This window comes from Gasterosteus aculeatus, chromosome 16 (genome assembly GCF_964276395.1).
Source record: "Gasterosteus aculeatus chromosome 16, fGasAcu3.hap1.1, whole genome shotgun sequence".
NCBI lineage: Eukaryota > Metazoa > Chordata > Actinopteri > Perciformes > Gasterosteidae > Gasterosteus > Gasterosteus aculeatus.
Window position 1 is genome coordinate 18,528,778 of NC_135704.1, and position 16,718 is coordinate 18,545,495.

Sequence of the window (16,718 nt, forward strand, 5' to 3'; positions counted from 1 at the left end):
ATGAAGAGCACAGCAGCATCGTGTCTCCTTTCTCTGACAATGAAAAGTCTTGAAGAAGATGAACTTTGCTTTCCTCATCTCAACTCCTCCTGCAGGAAGGCCGTGCGTCCTCACTTTGTATCTATGCTCACTTACATTTTATTATCCTCCATCTCTCTGCTCACTGTGACTCTCAACCTGATGGTCATCATCTCCATCTCCCACTTCAGGTAATCAAGTATTTTATCAATTTGAAAAACTGCTAGCTAAGACGAAATGGTGAATAGAACAGAACTAGTAATCAAAACTTTTTGTCTTTTAGCAATTGTATTTATCTCTTTATAAGACAATTGCTGCAAACAATGATAAACTTGTTGATTTCTTATCTCCTAAGGCAGCTCCACACCCCCACCAACCTCCTCCTCCTCTCTTTGGCCGTCTCAGACTTCTTTGTGGGCCTCTTTGTATTCTTCCAAATTGTGCTTATAGAAGGCTGCTGGTTTCTAGGTGACCTGATTTGTATCCTTTATTCTTTTCTGGATTTTACTATTACTTCTGCCTCAGTAGGAACCATGGTGCTCATATCAGTTGACCGATATGTGGCTATTTGTGAGCCTCTACATTATTCCAACAAAGTCACACAAAAAAGAGTTAAGATCTGTGTTTGTCTGTGTTGGACATGTTCTGCTTTCCTTCAGACTCTGCTGCTGAAAGATAACCTTGAAGAACCAGGCAGGTATAATTCCTGCTTTGGGGAGTGTGTCATTGTTATTAATTACATTGCTGGACGTGCAAATCTTTTTTTAACTTTTATTTGTCCCATCACTGTCATCATAGTTCTGTATATGAGAGTCTTTGTGGTGGCTGTGACTCAGGCTCGTGTCATGAGGTCTCATGTTGCAGTTTTACCTCTAAAGGTTTCAATGAACATAACTGCTAAAAAATCTGAAATGAAAGCCGCCAGGACTCTTGGTGTTGTTATTGTTGTCTTTCTTTTGTGCCTCTGTCCATATTATTGTGTTTCACTCTCAGGCCAGGACACCTTGATCAATGCCTCTTCTGCTACAATTGTAATATGTTTGTTTTATTTCAACTCGTGTCTTAACCCTCTGATCTATGCCTTTTTTTACCCCTGGTTTAAAAAATCTATGAAGCTCATTCTTACTCTTGAGATACTGCAGCCTGGCTCATGTGAGAGAAACCTGCTGTAGAGACGCTGCATGCTGAGAGGAATTAGACAAGAAAATGTACTCGGTCATATTAATGAGAATTTAATAACAGATATAGACGTCTAGTGAACTTAACACTTGTACATGGAGAACATATCTGTGTCTTTACATTGTGTCCTGCTGCTTAAAACAGTGGACCAATTTAGAAAACTACTCAGGAAATCTGTAACTTGTTTGTGTGTGAGAATTACATAATACATTAGAAACTGTGCTCAGCATCTAAACTCATCCCTACTCCGCTTGGTTAGCTTGTACAGTGGGATGTGCAGTAATATCGCATGTGAGGTTACAAAATCACTCCAATCCACTGTAATACTGAAAATTACACATTAAAATAAATTTCCATAGAGCACAACCGCTATGAATGAATTGAGCCATAACCTTTATCTATTCTTTTGGGGGTCCCTAAAACAAAAAAACTAAATATTCACCCTAATATGTGAATGTACAGATATAGTACGCAGAAACATCGCTTGTTCAATATTTAAGTTTACAAAATGACAGCCAAACAATGTAAAGATTGAGAGCCTAAGATACGCAAAACCAAAAGGGTAATATTTCATGTAGTTAATCTGTTAATTAGTACTAACATTCTCTATGTTAGTTCATATGTGTCAGACATTAGCTCATAACATGTGAGTTGGAAAAAGTATGAATGATTTAAAATGAAAATTCTTAGGAATCATGTCAAAAGGTAGGGTGGCCATTCGTCCGGCTTTTAAACGCCCCGTCTGGCTGCAGGCGCAGCCTTAAGCCGGACACTCGTTTGTCCTCCTTTTGAGAAAATAACTAAAAAGGTCCGCCTTTTGACACATTACCTCGTTAGTTTAATACGTATTGGCTAAAAATGTGTGTCAAAATGAGTAAATTCATTGGTTACACTTTTGTGTAGTGAATTAGCAACACATGGCTCATTTTAATATTCAAATGAGCCATGTGTTGATGCGGCGTCACACGTGCTCGTGCGCAGTTGGTACCACAGTAGGGTTGCCAACTCTCCCAACCCCAAATCAGGGACACTTGGGCTGACGGGGGGGGGGGGTGCTAGCGGTCGGCGGCCGGGCTGTGTATCATTTCACAGTGTAAAAGGACAAACTACTACTGTATCCCACTGCTGCAACAGATAGGACAGCTCTCACCTCACATGCTCCGCTCCGCGCGCACACTGGTCTGATGCGTCACAACAACCGGGAGTTTTTTGCGCGTCATTGACTTAGGAGGCTGTGATTGGAAAACGGGACTGGAGCTGTCCAAATCAATCAAAATTGCCCATAATTCGGGATGTCCCGGGTAATACGGGACGGTTGGCAACCCTATGCCACAGGCTGTCAATCAAGCTCTCAGCAGCCGTTGGTTGCTGAAACGGTGAAAATGCCAAAGCGAAAGACCTCCTTTAACCAGGAATGGGAAAAAGAACACAGGTTTGGCACAAAAGGTAGAAAGGATGAGTTCCATTTTTATTGTACATTGTGTCGAAGCGACGTAGATGTCAGCATCAAAGGGAAAAGAGCTATCGACAGACATGCTAGCAGTGACAAGCATCGAGCTAACAATCGGAGTGCAGCAGGTGCCTCTTCTCTTAGTGTATTTTTTTACGAATGTTCATCACCTCAGGATGACAAAATTGCTGCTGCAGAACTTACTAAAGTTTATCATGCTGTTAAACACCACCAGTCGTACAGGAGTGTAGACTGTGGAACAAAAGTGGACCGAGAGATCTACAACGACTCCGCAATAGCAAAGGGAGTGACCTGTGGTAAAACCGAAGCTAAAGCTTTGTGCGAAAATTGTCTTGGTGCCTTATTCTGTCCGGAAACACGTGGACTACATTAAAGAAAATGATCTGCACTACTCAGTGGCAACGGATGCATCAAACAAAGGTACGACCAAGTGTTTCCCTATTGTACTGAGATATTTGCACTTTGAAGAGGGCATACAACATGCGCTGTCGGATTTTTACAGTGACAGCGATGAATCGTCAGAAGCTATAACAAATCAGCTGCTGGATAAACTTAAAATGCCAGGCCTAGATTTTGAAAAGATGTCGTCATATTCAGCAGATGTCCCACTTGAGAATCTGAGGAAAGTCAGTCAGCCTACATCTTCTCCATCCCATGCAGATGCAGATTTGCATCAATTTTACAGACCAGTGCACAGAGATATACAAGAAATTCCTTGCGAACAAGAAACTCTTGGAAGCAGCCAGGAAAGGGCTGACATATCGCAAATAGACTGTGTGCCAGTCCCAAGAGGCCAGACCTCCCTTCTACCATCAGATTCTCTATCAACCTCTACCCAGCCTCCTACTAGCCTCTGCCCAGCCTGTGACCAACTGCCTGAACTCAAGGTCAGAATGTCATACAACTCAGTCCTGTTCATGTTAATTAGCATAAAAAATATTATTAGACCTATGTAATCGGAATTGGAAGGGCACGTTGTCAAGAGCTGTATCTTGTATATTTTTTATTAGCTATGTGGGATGTGTATCCACCTTTATGTAATCTGGTGGAAAAACATAGTAAAATTTAATACCGGATCATACCAAACAAATATCTGCTTGCGCGTCCCCGTGTATGTGTCCTCCTTTTTGACGTGAAGGAAATGGCCACCCTATTCTAAGGAGAATCAAAACTATACATATGCTCGCTGTATAATATATATATATGACACTCCAAATGAGAAGAAGATGAGGTAGGTGGATAGATAATACACAATAGACATGGCCTCTTTGCAAAATTCTGAGAAATTAATAATTAGTCATTGTAAGTTACACAAATCACGTAGAGTCACGCATGCGCGGTTGACCGCGAAAGCTAACAGAAAACTAATGCTAATGCTAATTAGCGATCCCTGCTTACTAATGGACGCATTTAATTTCATTCAAAAGCGACCCGGGCTGACTCCAGTCAGTGCCCCCCCCCATCGCTGTTCAAAACCTGCACTCTTTGCTTCCAGTGTAACTGAGATTACATTACATTACATTACAGGTCATTTAGCTGACGCTTTTATCCAAAGCGACTTACATTACATATTTAACCCATGGCTTTTTTACATTTTTGCCTAGGGAGCAATTAGGGGTTAGGTGTCTTGCCCAGGGACACTTCGACTTGAGACATGGGGCAGCCGGGACTCGAACCACCAACCTTGCAGTTCCCAGCGCACCCGCTCTACACACTAGTGAGATGCTCTTACATTCACTGGGGAAATGACATACATACATATAACTGAAAGTCTCATCCTGGTTGAGGAATGCAGGGTCAGAGGGCAAAAGCAGAAATTGCCAACCAGGCAGAAAAAGGTCTGGGATGGGATTCAGAGACACACCAAGCACCACACCACACTCACGCTTTGTTCGTTATGTTCACATTAATGTCAGGAGAGTTGTATGTGATTTGATATTGTATTGCGGTGAGAGGACCTGCTCCTCCTCGGTGCCAGTTTAGGGCTGTTAGGGTTTGGGAGGCTCTCGAGGGAGGCCTCACTCCTTTGTTCTCGTCCCGGGCCGGGAAACGAAGAATCAAAAGAGTCAGCTTGCGTAAATTCAAAAAATCCAAAAGTATTTAATTACTAAACAACGTTCTAAGGAATCCAATTACAAAGTGAAATACAAAACGAACAGTAAAATATTTCGTGAAATAGAGAATCCTCTGAGCAAGTCTAAAGCGACTTATCAAAGCGGCTTCAGGAAAATTCTAACAGTCCTTTCCCCGCTTTGGTCATTTGAAAACTCTTGAGGTGTGTCTTCTTGGATGCATTTGAATGTCATTGGCTTCTTCTTCAGAGTGTCCCCTCCTGTATTGTCCCCTTCACGTTGAGGTGTGAAGCTGCAGCTGTAACCTGAAACCTCCTTTGTACTATCTATCCCTCACATTCCAATGCATTCAATGTAGATACAGTCGGCTTTATGCCTCAACGAGTGAATATAACAAAGCATACATAGTTTGTCTTCATCTTATAACTAGTACACTGTAATTACAACACGTCATTAATGATCACCGTTCATCACACTTCATCATAAGATCTAAAACAGTTCATGTGGTCCAATTCTCAAGACATTTGCCTCAGTCGGCTGCCTCGCATTAAGTTGTTCCTTTTACTACCTGACAGGAGAAAAAAATCCCCAAAAAACCTCTTTGGGGGATAAAATTGGGAGAAATCAATAAAGGACGGCAATTAGCATCCGTCCCCAGGTTTTAACATCACATTGTGACAGAATGTTAATGTCTACAGTGTTTATATGATTTAAATGACTATGAATTGTGTTTGAGGCGGCACGGTGGCGTGGTGGTTAGCACTGTTGCCTCACAGCAAGAAGGTCCTGGGTTCGATTCCGCCCAGTGGCCTTTCTGTGTGGAGTCTGCATGTTCTCCCCGTGTTTGCGTGGGTTCTCTCCGGGTTCTCCGGCTTCCTCCCACAGTCCAAAGACATGCTCTGGGGATCAGGTCAATTGGGGACTTTAAATTGCCCGTAGATGTGTGAATGTGAGTGTGAATGGTTGTATGTCTCTGTGTAGCCCTGCGATTGGCTGGCGACCAATCCAGGGTGTACCCTGTCTATCGCCCGAAGTTGGCTGGGATGGACTCCAGCCCCCCCCCGCGACCCTGTGTGCAGGATAAGCGGTTTGACAATGGATGGATGGATGAATTGTGTTTGATTGAAATTGCATTCACTTCATCTAACATGTTAATGTAATACCTAATAACACACAAACTATAATTCTAACACTAAACATTATTACACATACTATAATTTCCTGACTAGGGTAACCCTAGCAGGGCCAATAGAAATATTTTCTTCTATATCTAACAATGTCCCTGATGTTAGTCAGTTGTTCCTCCGGTCTGTCGGCCGACAGAACTGCTCCTGCCTTTGCAAACGCAGCGCTGATTCTTGACATGTGATCTGACAAATAAATATACTAGAACAAGTTTTTTGGCTGAATTCTCCAGAAATTCCCAACCGGGCTTCCAATTGAATCATGATTTTTTTTTCATCAGGGTGTTTCCTAAAGTCCATCAAGAGGAGATTATTATAGAAAATAGAGGTTGGTGGTTCGAGTCCCAGGTGCCCCATGTCCCATGTCGAAGTATCCCTGAGCAAGACACCTAACCCCTAAGTGCTCCCCGGGCAAAATGTAAGAGTCGCTTTGGATAAAAGCGTCAGCTAAATGACCTGTAATGTAATGTAATGTAACGTGTTATAAAGTAGAGCAGGGGTCTTCAACTAAAAGGTGAAGAGGTCAAGTTAGAGAAAATTCCTAGAAGCAAAGGTCCGGGAGATCATAATGTGACTACTTAAATTGAGGAATACATTTGTATCGATTAGCATGTAATCAAAACAGAACTAACAAATCAAATGATTTAGTATGATTCTAAAAGTCTTTTGAACATGTGACTCCAAATATAAATAATGTTATCTCAATTAACTAAATAAAAGTAGGGCTGCATTTAAAAAAATAAATAAAAATAATGTTGAAATGAAGTGCTTCAAATCAGAAAAAATTGAATAACGGGACTTCCGTTATTTCATTTTTTCAGGCGAGCTTGAATTTCCTCTTTTCTGCTTCCCATTTGGACTTCACAGTCTTAGCAAATATATAAACAATACATCTCCACATTTTAACAATTGATGTTACGCCTCCACCCCGGCTCAGGAGAGGAGGAAGGCGTAACTGCCCAAGACCACGCCCTCTGGATAATTCTGAACCCGTGTGCGAAGGCCCCAGCTTGCTACCACAATAAATAAAGCACACTACTACAATGGATGGCAATGGTGGGTTTATTTCCCCTACAAGAACAAGACAAACATTTCAACAAACAATTACACACAAGTACAAAGACACGGGAATGGAGGACTAACAGGTAACAAGGCCTGTGGAGTAGGGCGGTGCCAGCGGTCTATCAAAGCAAAGGAACAAAACAAAGGACCCTGAGCTTCCCTGATCCTCTAAACCTTCCCTTCCACAATCTAACCTATCACACCACTTACCTCACTGCTACAATACACTGGGTGACAGCCGCTGGCTTCTAATCTAATGTATCTAACAGAGGTATTCCCTACGGGTGTATGTAGACCCCAGGGTATCTTACCTAGCCCTGCTCCACAGCGCTCTTGGGGTAAGTACATAAACACAGACCTGGAGTACAATATACCACAGTTTAACAAACAACATAAACCATATATTCTTTCAATATCTAAATCAATGTCACTCTCAATCTCTCCCAAAACACAAGCCCCCCCTCTTTTTCAAGCTCTCACAAACAAACATTTTTAAAGGAGCAGAGCTGAGAGCTGGATTGGCTGGAGGAACAGCTGGCCACTCCTGCATCGTCAGCAGCAACTCACCACACCTGGGACGAACAGATTGGAAACAAAGACATGGGGGAGGAAAAAACACTAATAGAGCAGCCGGACATAACACGCCCCCCCAAAAAGAGCAACCCCGAGGGTTGCGACAAAGCTGTTCACAAAGAGAAAATAATCACCACCAGGCATTACCAGCCTCTGGCAAAACAAAATAAATGCTGTGCAGTACAAAACACCCTCCCATCAAGCCCGAGACAAGGCATCGGTGAGGATGTTATTGGCCCCCTTCTTGTGCCGGATTTCAATATTGTACCCCTGAACGAACAACGCCCAACGCACAAGGCGCTGGTTGTTGTTGTACATGCGATTCAAAAAAACTAAGGGATCATGGTCGGTGAAGACGACCACAGGCAGAGCACTAGAGCCAACATAAACTTCAAAATAATAAAGTGCCATCAACAATGCCAGGGTCTCTTGCTCGATAGTAGAGTATCGAGTTTGGGCACCAACAAACTTGCGTGAAAAGTAGCACACGGGATGGTCAACCCCTTCCTCATCCTCCTGTAGTAAAACGGCTCCAGCTCCAACAGAACTTGCGCCCACATCCATTTTGAACGCTTTGCTGAAATCGGGACTGGCAAGAACAGGCGAACTACACAATAGGACCTTGACGGTATCGAAAGCACGTTGGCAGTCGACCGTCCACTCGAACGGGACTGCGGGACTAAGCAAGCTGGTCAGCGGGGCTACAACCGAGGAGAAGTTCCTGCAAAAGGAACGATAGTAACCCGCCATACCCAGGAACCGACGCAGCTCACGTCGTGTTCTAGGGACAACAAAGCCAGCGATAGCAGCGACCTTTTCAGCCACCGGCGTACCTGCCCCCGCCCAACCTGCTTCCCAAGGTAGGTAACCGTTGCCTTACCAAACTCACATTTTGCCAGTTAGTGTTAATTTAGCTGCAGCTAAACGAGTAAACACGGCTTTCAACGCATGTACATGGGTTTCCCAGGTTGCTGAATGGATGACCACATCATCCAGATAGGCACAGCATTCCGGGACATCACCTAAAACTATGTTCACCAATCGCTGGAAAGTGGCTGGAACGTTGCACATCCCAAAGGGCATTACAGTATATTGCATAAAACCGTCAGGAGTAACAAATGCGGATATGTCGGACGCACGCGCTGTCAATGGCACCTGCCAATAACCTTTGAGCAGGTCCAACTTTGTGACAAATGCCGCGGAACCAATTGGATCGACACAGTCATCTATACGGGGCAAGGGAAAGGAATCAGGTACCGTGACGGAGTTTACCTTTCTGTAGTCCATGCAGAACCGATGTGTGCCATCAGGTTTTGCAACTAGCAGACAGGGCGAGCTCCAAGGACTAGCGCTGTGTTTTGCTAACCCATTCTCCAACAGGTAGGCCACCTCCTGTTTCATTATCGCCCTCTTGGTGGAGTTCACTTGGTAGGCATGCTGCTTTATGGGGGCAGCCCCACCCACGTTGACGTCATGCTCCAAGACAGTCGTGCGAGTCGGTATGTCACTAAAGAGAACAGGAAAACCATGAATAATATTTAAGATATCCTGTCCTTGTTCCGTGTCTAGATGTATTAGGAGTGGGGAAAGGTTCGATAACATTTCGGAATTCATTAATCGTGCACTCTGCTGGGGAGCATTGCAGACTCTTAACCCATCCTCGTTTCCTACCGGCGTCTCACATGCAGGTGGCACCACCACAATGGCTGCCACTGAAGAGACAGTCGGCTCCGCTGCCACGACCGAGGATACTGGAGCGTCATCCCTGGAATGGTAGAGCTTTAGCATGTTAATGTGACATACCCAACTTTGTCGTCTCGGATCAGGAGTTTTAATAACATAATCAGTCTCACTAAGTTTCTTCTGCACCCTATATGGACCAGTGAAACGAGCAGAAAGAGACGAACCAGGCACTGGTAAAAGCACCAAAACACGGTCACCAGGCTGTAGGGAGCGAGGCACCGCCTTGCGGTCATAATGACCCTTCATCCGTTCCTGCGTAGAAGCCAGTGCACATGCAGCATGCAACCGCTCACGAATCCAACTGACATAGTCCAGCACCTTCTTTGGAGAACCTGGGGCTTCCATCAAATGTTCTTTTACAACTTTAAGTGGCCCTCTAACAGTGTGTCCGAAAATCAGCTCGGCCGGACTAAACCCAATTGATTCCTGCACAGCCTCTCGGATGGCAAATAACACAAAAGGAATGCCTTCGTCCCAGTCCTTTTTAGTGTCCATACAATATTTCCTCAACATTGATTTGAGTGTTTGGTGCCAGCGTTCTAACGCTCCCTGACTTTCAGGGTGGTAGGCACTGGAAACCTTGTGCGTGATGGACAGTGTTTTCAGTACTTGGGCAAACATGTTAGCCATGAAATTAGTACCCTGGTCAGTCTGAATGACTTTAGGCAGACCGAAAACCGCAAACAATCTATTTAGTGCTGATACTACTACCATTGACGTGATCTTCCGGAGAGGAATAGCCTCTGGATATCGGGTAGCAGCACACATTAATGTCAGTAGGTATTGGTTGCCTGACCTAGTTTTAGGTAACGGGCCAACACAGTCGATAATCACTCTTTCAAAGGGCTCATCCATAACAGGAATCGGGCAGAGTGGAGCTTGCGGAATGACCTGGTTCGGCTTTCCGGCCATCTGGCAGGTATGACAAGTCCTGCAGTGATGAACAACATCTTCAATCCTGGCCAAAAGAAATTTTGCAACACACGGTTATAGGTTTTTGTGACTCCTAGGTGCCCAGACCATGGGAGGTCATGAGCGAGGGACAAAATGTGGGTTCTGAACGGTGTCGGCACCATAATCTGCAATACAGATCTCCCTGCGTCTTCAGCTTTGTGTGAGGACCATTTACGAAGCAAGAGCCCATCCTCAGAAAGGTAAGAAACAGCTTACCTTAGCTTGCTCCTGTGTCACAGCAGAAATATAACATTTTCTAAGTGTAGGATCTGTCTTTTGTCTCTCAATCAGGTTCACACGTGTAACGGGTAACATCCACTCCTCAGTGGGAGATGGATGACTCGGATCCGGCGGTTTTATTGATGCTGGTGAAGTGGGAGCCAAAGAGGATATATCATCTGTACGAAAAACTGACTCAAATATTGTGTCATTTAAACCAATCACATCTCCCTGCCGACGTGACTGTGCACGCGTCACCGCACATGCTGGGTACACAGAACTAAGCTCAACAGAGTTGAGTTGAGCAAGCTTTTCGGGAGCGTCTAAAACTTCCAATACTGGACTCACCAGACCTCCAGCAATGTCGTTTCCCATTACCAAGGTGATCCCTTTCACAGGGAGAGAAGGTTGTACAGCGATTTTGAAACGTCCGCTAACCAATTCAGACTGCAAATACATATAGTGGAGCGGCACCGGAACGTACCCCATCTCAATGCCCTGCAACAAAAGGTAGCCACAAGCCGAACTGTCAGACCAAGGCAACACGTCCGACAGAATAATGGACTGCGAAGCACCTGTATCTCGCAGTATACGAATAGGAACCTGCGTCTCGGAATTATCAGTTAACGACACCGACCCTGCAGATATGAAAGGATCGTAACAAGAATCAGCAGGTTGACGTGACACAGGCAACAATTTCACAGAAGTACCGGGCAAAGTGTGAACTAGCCCCACAGGTTTGACATGGACATGGATTAGACATGGATATTTACTGAGGTACTCGGTAAGTGTGGTCGTTGAGATAGAATGAGAAATGGGAGAAAGCGGAGCCTGAGACACCCAGATCCTGAAGTGAGGAAATAATACAAGTTTTAGGAAGAAAGGCCAGATAAGAGCATGTAGTTGTTAACTTCATACGGATTTAGGCAGGAAACTGTACTCTCTCTTCTACCGTTTCTGGTCACAACTGTCTTGAGAAGGCAACTTTGGCTGTGTTGAGATGTTCCTTCCTGTTTGTAAATTGTAATGTTTTGTAAAAAAAGTAGAATAAAGTAAGATACATTGAGAAGCCCAATTAAGATAGGTGAAACAGTAAGGGGAAAGTTCAGTCACTCCCACTTTGAAAAAGTGGTCTCCAGAGAAAGACAAGGAGGATGTGGAGGAAGACAAGAGCTTCATCAGTTGCATGACGAGCAGCATCGTGTCTCCTCTCTTTGAGAATGAAAAGTCTTGAAGAAGATGAACTTTGTTTTCCTCATCTTTTCAACTCCTCCTGCAGGAAGGCCATGCGTCCTCACTTTGTATCTATGCTCACTTACATTTTATTATCCTCCATCGCTCTGCTCACTGTGACTCTCAACCTGCTGGTCATCATCTCCATCTCCCACTTCAGGTATTGAGACATTTTATCAATTTATTAAGGTGGTAGATAGGAAGAAAGTGTGGAAGAAATAGCTCTCAGACATGAATGGAAATATGTTTTTGTCTTAATAATTGGTTTAATCTCTTGATGACAGCTGCTAACAATAATGATGTGCTTGTTGTTTTCTCATCTCCTAAGGCAGCTCCACACCCCCACCAACCTCCTCCTCCTCTCTCTGGCCGTCTCAGACTTCTTTGTGGGCTTCATCGTGTTCTTTCAAATTGTCGTTATAGAAGGCTGCTGGTTTCTAGGTGACCTCATGTGTATCCTTTATATTTTTCTGGACTATATTATTACTTCTGCCTCAGTAGGAACCATGGTGCTCATATCAGTTGACCGATATGTGGCTATTTGTGAGCCTCTACATTATTCCAACAAAGTCACACAAAAAAGAGTTAAGATCTCTGTTTGTCTGTGTTGGACATGTTCTGCTTTCCTTCAGACTCTGCTGCTGAAAGATAACCTTGAAGAACCAGGCAGGTATAATTCCTGCTTTGGGGAGTGTGTCGTTGTGATTAACTACATTGCTGGACTTGTAGATCTCTTCTTCACCTTTATTGGTCCCGTCACTGTCATCATAGTTCTGTATATGAGAGTCTTTGTGGTGGCTGTGACTCAGGCTCGTGTCATGAGGTCTCATGTTGCAGTTTTACCTCACAAGTTTTCAATGAACATAACTGCTAAAAAATCTGAAATGAAAGCCGCCAGGACTCTTGGTGTTGTTATTGTTGTCTTTCTTTTGTGCGTCTGCCCATATTATTGTGTTTTACTCTCAGCACAGGACACCTTGTTTAATATCTCATCTGCTGCTTTTGTAACGTGTGTGTTTTATTTCAACTCGTGTCTTAACCCTCTGATCTATGCCTTTTTTTACCCCTGGTTTACAAAATCTATGAAGCTCATTGTTACTCTTGAGATACTGCAGCCTGGCTCATGTGAGAGAAACCTGCTGTAGAGACGCTGCATGCTGAGAGGAATTAGACAAGAAAATGTACTCGGTCATGTTTATGAAAATTTATTAACAGATGTCTTGTGGTTTAACATTTTTTCAAAGCAATCAGGAATAAAGAATAAAGTCAAAGTGTCAAAGTTGTGTTTTCTGTTAATTGTTCCAATGTATAAAAGTACAACAGCTTCACATGGAAAGAAATTGTGAGATTCTTCTCAACAGGTCAAAGACACAATATTGTTTCATACACCCACAGGAAAGAACAACTGTTTGTTATGGTACAAATAAGAATACAAAAACTGGGCCTGCAGCCTGAGAGAAACAATTGCAATCCTTTCTTATCAGGTGATACTAATAACTGAATGGTGGCGTTGAGGTGGCAGACTCAATGTATTCTCCCGATAAATGTCATGAAGTTAGACAATAGACAATGATAAAACAAAGGAATTGTAGAAACCGCTAATAGCAGACAATGAAAAATAGTTTTAATAGTGACAAATGTAAAATTAACAAATCCGGCTACTGATTCATTGTATTCTCCACTCATGAATAGACTTTAAGCCTGTGGAGAGAAATCACTACGACCAAACCAAAAAGGGTTTTACAGTAATTTGCTTTGGTGGTTGTTGCATGAAAAGGAAACAATAACAACAATACAATAAACAACCTTTAAAAAGGGTTGTTTTTCAAAATAATCCGGTCAAGATTGGGCAACGGTTCAGTGTTAAGAAAAAAAATAATAATAAGTACAGGAAAAGTAAAAGTAAAAAAGAATCCCTGCAAATACACCTGAAATAAACAGATCTATTGTTTTGACATTGGTACACTTTAAGTTGTTGTTGTCTTTATGACGATAGCATTGAAATTATAATAGTGCATTCCATGAAAATCATTGCAAATCATAACAAAGGCCTGGGTCGAAGGTCAACATCAAAACATCACAGTCATCTCCAGCGGGAAGGAAGATGAGCATGGAAACTCTTGTTCTTCAATCTCCATGGAGAAAGAAACAACATCAGTGGTGATGCAGTAGGAGGGGTGGACCCAAAGTAAAGAGACAAATCAGTTGTAAGACAAGAAGCTTTGGCCAGTCAGCTGAAGCTGTTCTGCAGCTCCTCCTCTCCGCTGATGGAAACCTTGGTGGGAACTGAGCTTTGCTTTCCACAACTCATCAACACCTCCTGCAGAAAGACAATTCGTCCTCAATTAGAAGCAATGTTGATTTATATGTTGTTGTCCTCCATCTCTCTGCTCACTGTAGCTCTCAACCTGCTGGTCATCATCTCCATCTCCCACTTCAAGTAGTGAAACGTTTCATGTATTTCGGTAACTGGTAGTTTGAAACAAGTGTCGCTTCATATTTTTATATATTTATATTTTTTTATATTTTTATCTGACCGAATGATGCCATAATTATTGATATGAATTTCAATATCTGTTTCCCTCCAGGCAGCTCCAGACCCCCACCAACCTCCTCCTCCTCTCTCTGGCCGTCTCAGATTTCTTTGTGGGTCTATTAATGATCTTTCAAATAATGATGATAGACGGCTGCTGGTTGCTCGGTGATCTCATGTGTTCTCTTTGGTTTATTCTAACAATCATTGTTTTCTCGTCCTCAGTAGGAACCATGGTGCTCATATCAGTGGATCGATATGTGGCTATTTGTTATCCTCTGCATTACTTCACCAAAGTCAAACCAGAAAGCGTTAAAGTCTGTGTTTGTTTGTGTTGGATGTTTGCTGCTTTATATAACAGTCTGATGATAAAGGATAACCTGCAACATCCAGGCAGGTATAACTCCTGCATAGGAGAGTGTGTCATCGATATTGAGTACATCACTGTACTGTTTGATCTCATTGTTACATTGATTTTTCCCATTACTGTTATTATCATTCTTTATATTTGAATATTTGGGGTGGCTGTGTATCAGGCTCGTGCCATGCGGTCTCACATTGCAGATGTGACAATGAAAGTAACCGTTAAAAAGTCTGAGATGAAAGCAGCCAGGAATCTTGGTGTTGTTGTAGTTGTGTTTATGATATGCATTTGTCCATATTATTGTTTTGTTCTAACATCCCGAAATAACATGTACACAGCTACATCTGTAACTATTGTAATGTGGTTGTTATATTTTAACTCCTGTCTCAACCCTCTGATCTATGCCACTCTCTACCCCTGGTTCAGAAGATCAATTAAGGTCATTGTTACACTTCAGATACTAAAGCCTGGTTCCAGGCGGACCAACATGCTTTAGAGACACGCTGCATGGGTCTAAATTCAAATTAGCCTGAACAGAACATGCAAAATTGTGTTCATGGTGCAACTTATCAATATTTCACTCTTCACCTCAATTTATTGTGCCAGAGTTAACAAAAGAGCTTTTTTTTCTCAGGTTGATAGGCAGACCTACAAGAACTTGGTAAAGCTATATTGTACAACCCTATCCCCTCTGGTATTTCCCTTGTTATCCTGCTGCTTTTATCTTTAATTATGAACTGATTCAATGTGGAAGGTTAAAGCACAAGTAGAACCTACAAAGTGAATTGAGCATTTGAAAAATGTAAAAAACAAACTTAAAATGGAATAGATTATGCCCAAACTATGTAACAATTGTATCCAGATTAACCAAACATTTAATATGTTTTATTATATTGAATTAATCTTTCATTACTTAAACCACTTCATTGCAATCAAGGTTGTCAGGATACACCATTTTTTTCGTCGTTGTTTTTACTCCAAAGATTTTAAAGAAGCTCTGAAATCTTTTTTAATTCCTGTATTGACAGACTTTGTGAGTGCTGTGAAACCTGTGAAAAGGGTTAGTCACATAACAATTGAGTGTGTCCTGATTTGTATGTTTGAGACGGTCTTGCTCAAAAAAAACACTCTGGCCTTATATTTGCTTGAAAAGGGCCTCGATTTTAGCCGAATCGCCCTGCGATTGGCTGGCGACCAATCCAGGATGTACCCTGTCTATCGCCCGAAGTTGGCTGGGATGGACTCCAGCCCCCCCGCGACCCTGTGTGCAGGATAAGCGGTTTGACAATGGATGGATAGATGGATGTTTCTTGAGTCCTTATTCCTGATTCCGAAACATTCTTCGTTTTAATAATGCCGGTATTGTGCTATGAAAACGGAAATGTGAGACTCCGTAAAGGAGGAGATGGATGGAACCTGGAAGTGGATTGATGGGAAATCAACACCGACAAGACTGAACTACTTCTCTTTCCAGGACAAGATTCTCCGACCCAGGACCTGACGGTCAACTTTGGCAACTCCGTGCTAACGCCCACTTTAACCGCTAGGAACCTCGCCGTCACACTCGACAGCCAACCCTCCCTGACTCCCAACATCACTGCGACAACGCAATCCTGTAGATACACTCTCTACAACATCAGGAGAATACGTCCCCTTCTTACTCAGAAGCTCTTGTCATCTCCCTCCTGGACTACTGCAACTCCCTCCTTGGCTGGTCTCCCTGCTACCGCCATTCGACCTCTGCAGCTCATCCAGAATGCAGGAGCTCGACTTGATAATCAAAAGTTCTTTTCATGGGTTAGGTAAGGGGGGAAGCCGGATGGGCCAAGCAGGCAGACACGAGTCTGACAAGATGGGGAGTCAGTTTCTGTCCTGGCTGAGAAATGCAAGTTCTGCGGGTCACTATTCAACATACACACTCTGCCGCTGATGTTTACGTTGAGTCAGGAGTCTGGACATTAGATGTGACCGGATCTTAGATGCGGGAGGTGGAAGGTCCTCCTCTACGCCAGTTTAGTGCCAATAGAAATCTTTACTTCTCAGTCTTTCAAGGGTTATAAAACATGATGTTCTTGCTGATGTTAGTGAGTTGTTCTTCCGGCCTGTGTGCTGC

General features: G+C 43.1%; 2 protein-coding genes and 1 pseudogene across 2 annotated transcripts; all 3 read left to right on the forward strand.

The window, feature by feature from the left end:
* Window positions 1–1,256, forward strand: LOC120833605 (trace amine-associated receptor 13c-like). The gene is made up of 2 exons (XM_040200866.2): window positions 1–209; window positions 374–1,256. The coding sequence occupies exons 1-2, from the start codon at window positions 1–3 to the stop codon at window positions 1,188–1,190; spliced, it is 1,026 nt and encodes a 341-aa protein (XP_040056800.2). The 3' UTR covers window positions 1,191–1,256.
* An 8,935-nt stretch (window positions 1,257–10,191) lies between these two features.
* LOC120833614 (trace amine-associated receptor 13c-like) lies at window positions 10,192–12,987 on the forward strand. The gene is made up of 3 exons (XM_078091431.1): window positions 10,192–10,456; window positions 10,548–11,868; window positions 12,037–12,987. The coding sequence occupies exons 2-3, from the start codon at window positions 11,696–11,698 to the stop codon at window positions 12,851–12,853; spliced, it is 990 nt and encodes a 329-aa protein (XP_077947557.1). The 5' UTR covers window positions 10,192–10,456; window positions 10,548–11,695; the 3' UTR covers window positions 12,854–12,987.
* Window positions 12,988–13,975: 988 nt separating this feature from the next.
* On the forward strand, window positions 13,976–15,101 carry LOC120833617 (trace amine-associated receptor 13c-like; annotated as a pseudogene).
* Window positions 15,102–16,718: the final 1,617 nt, after the last annotated feature.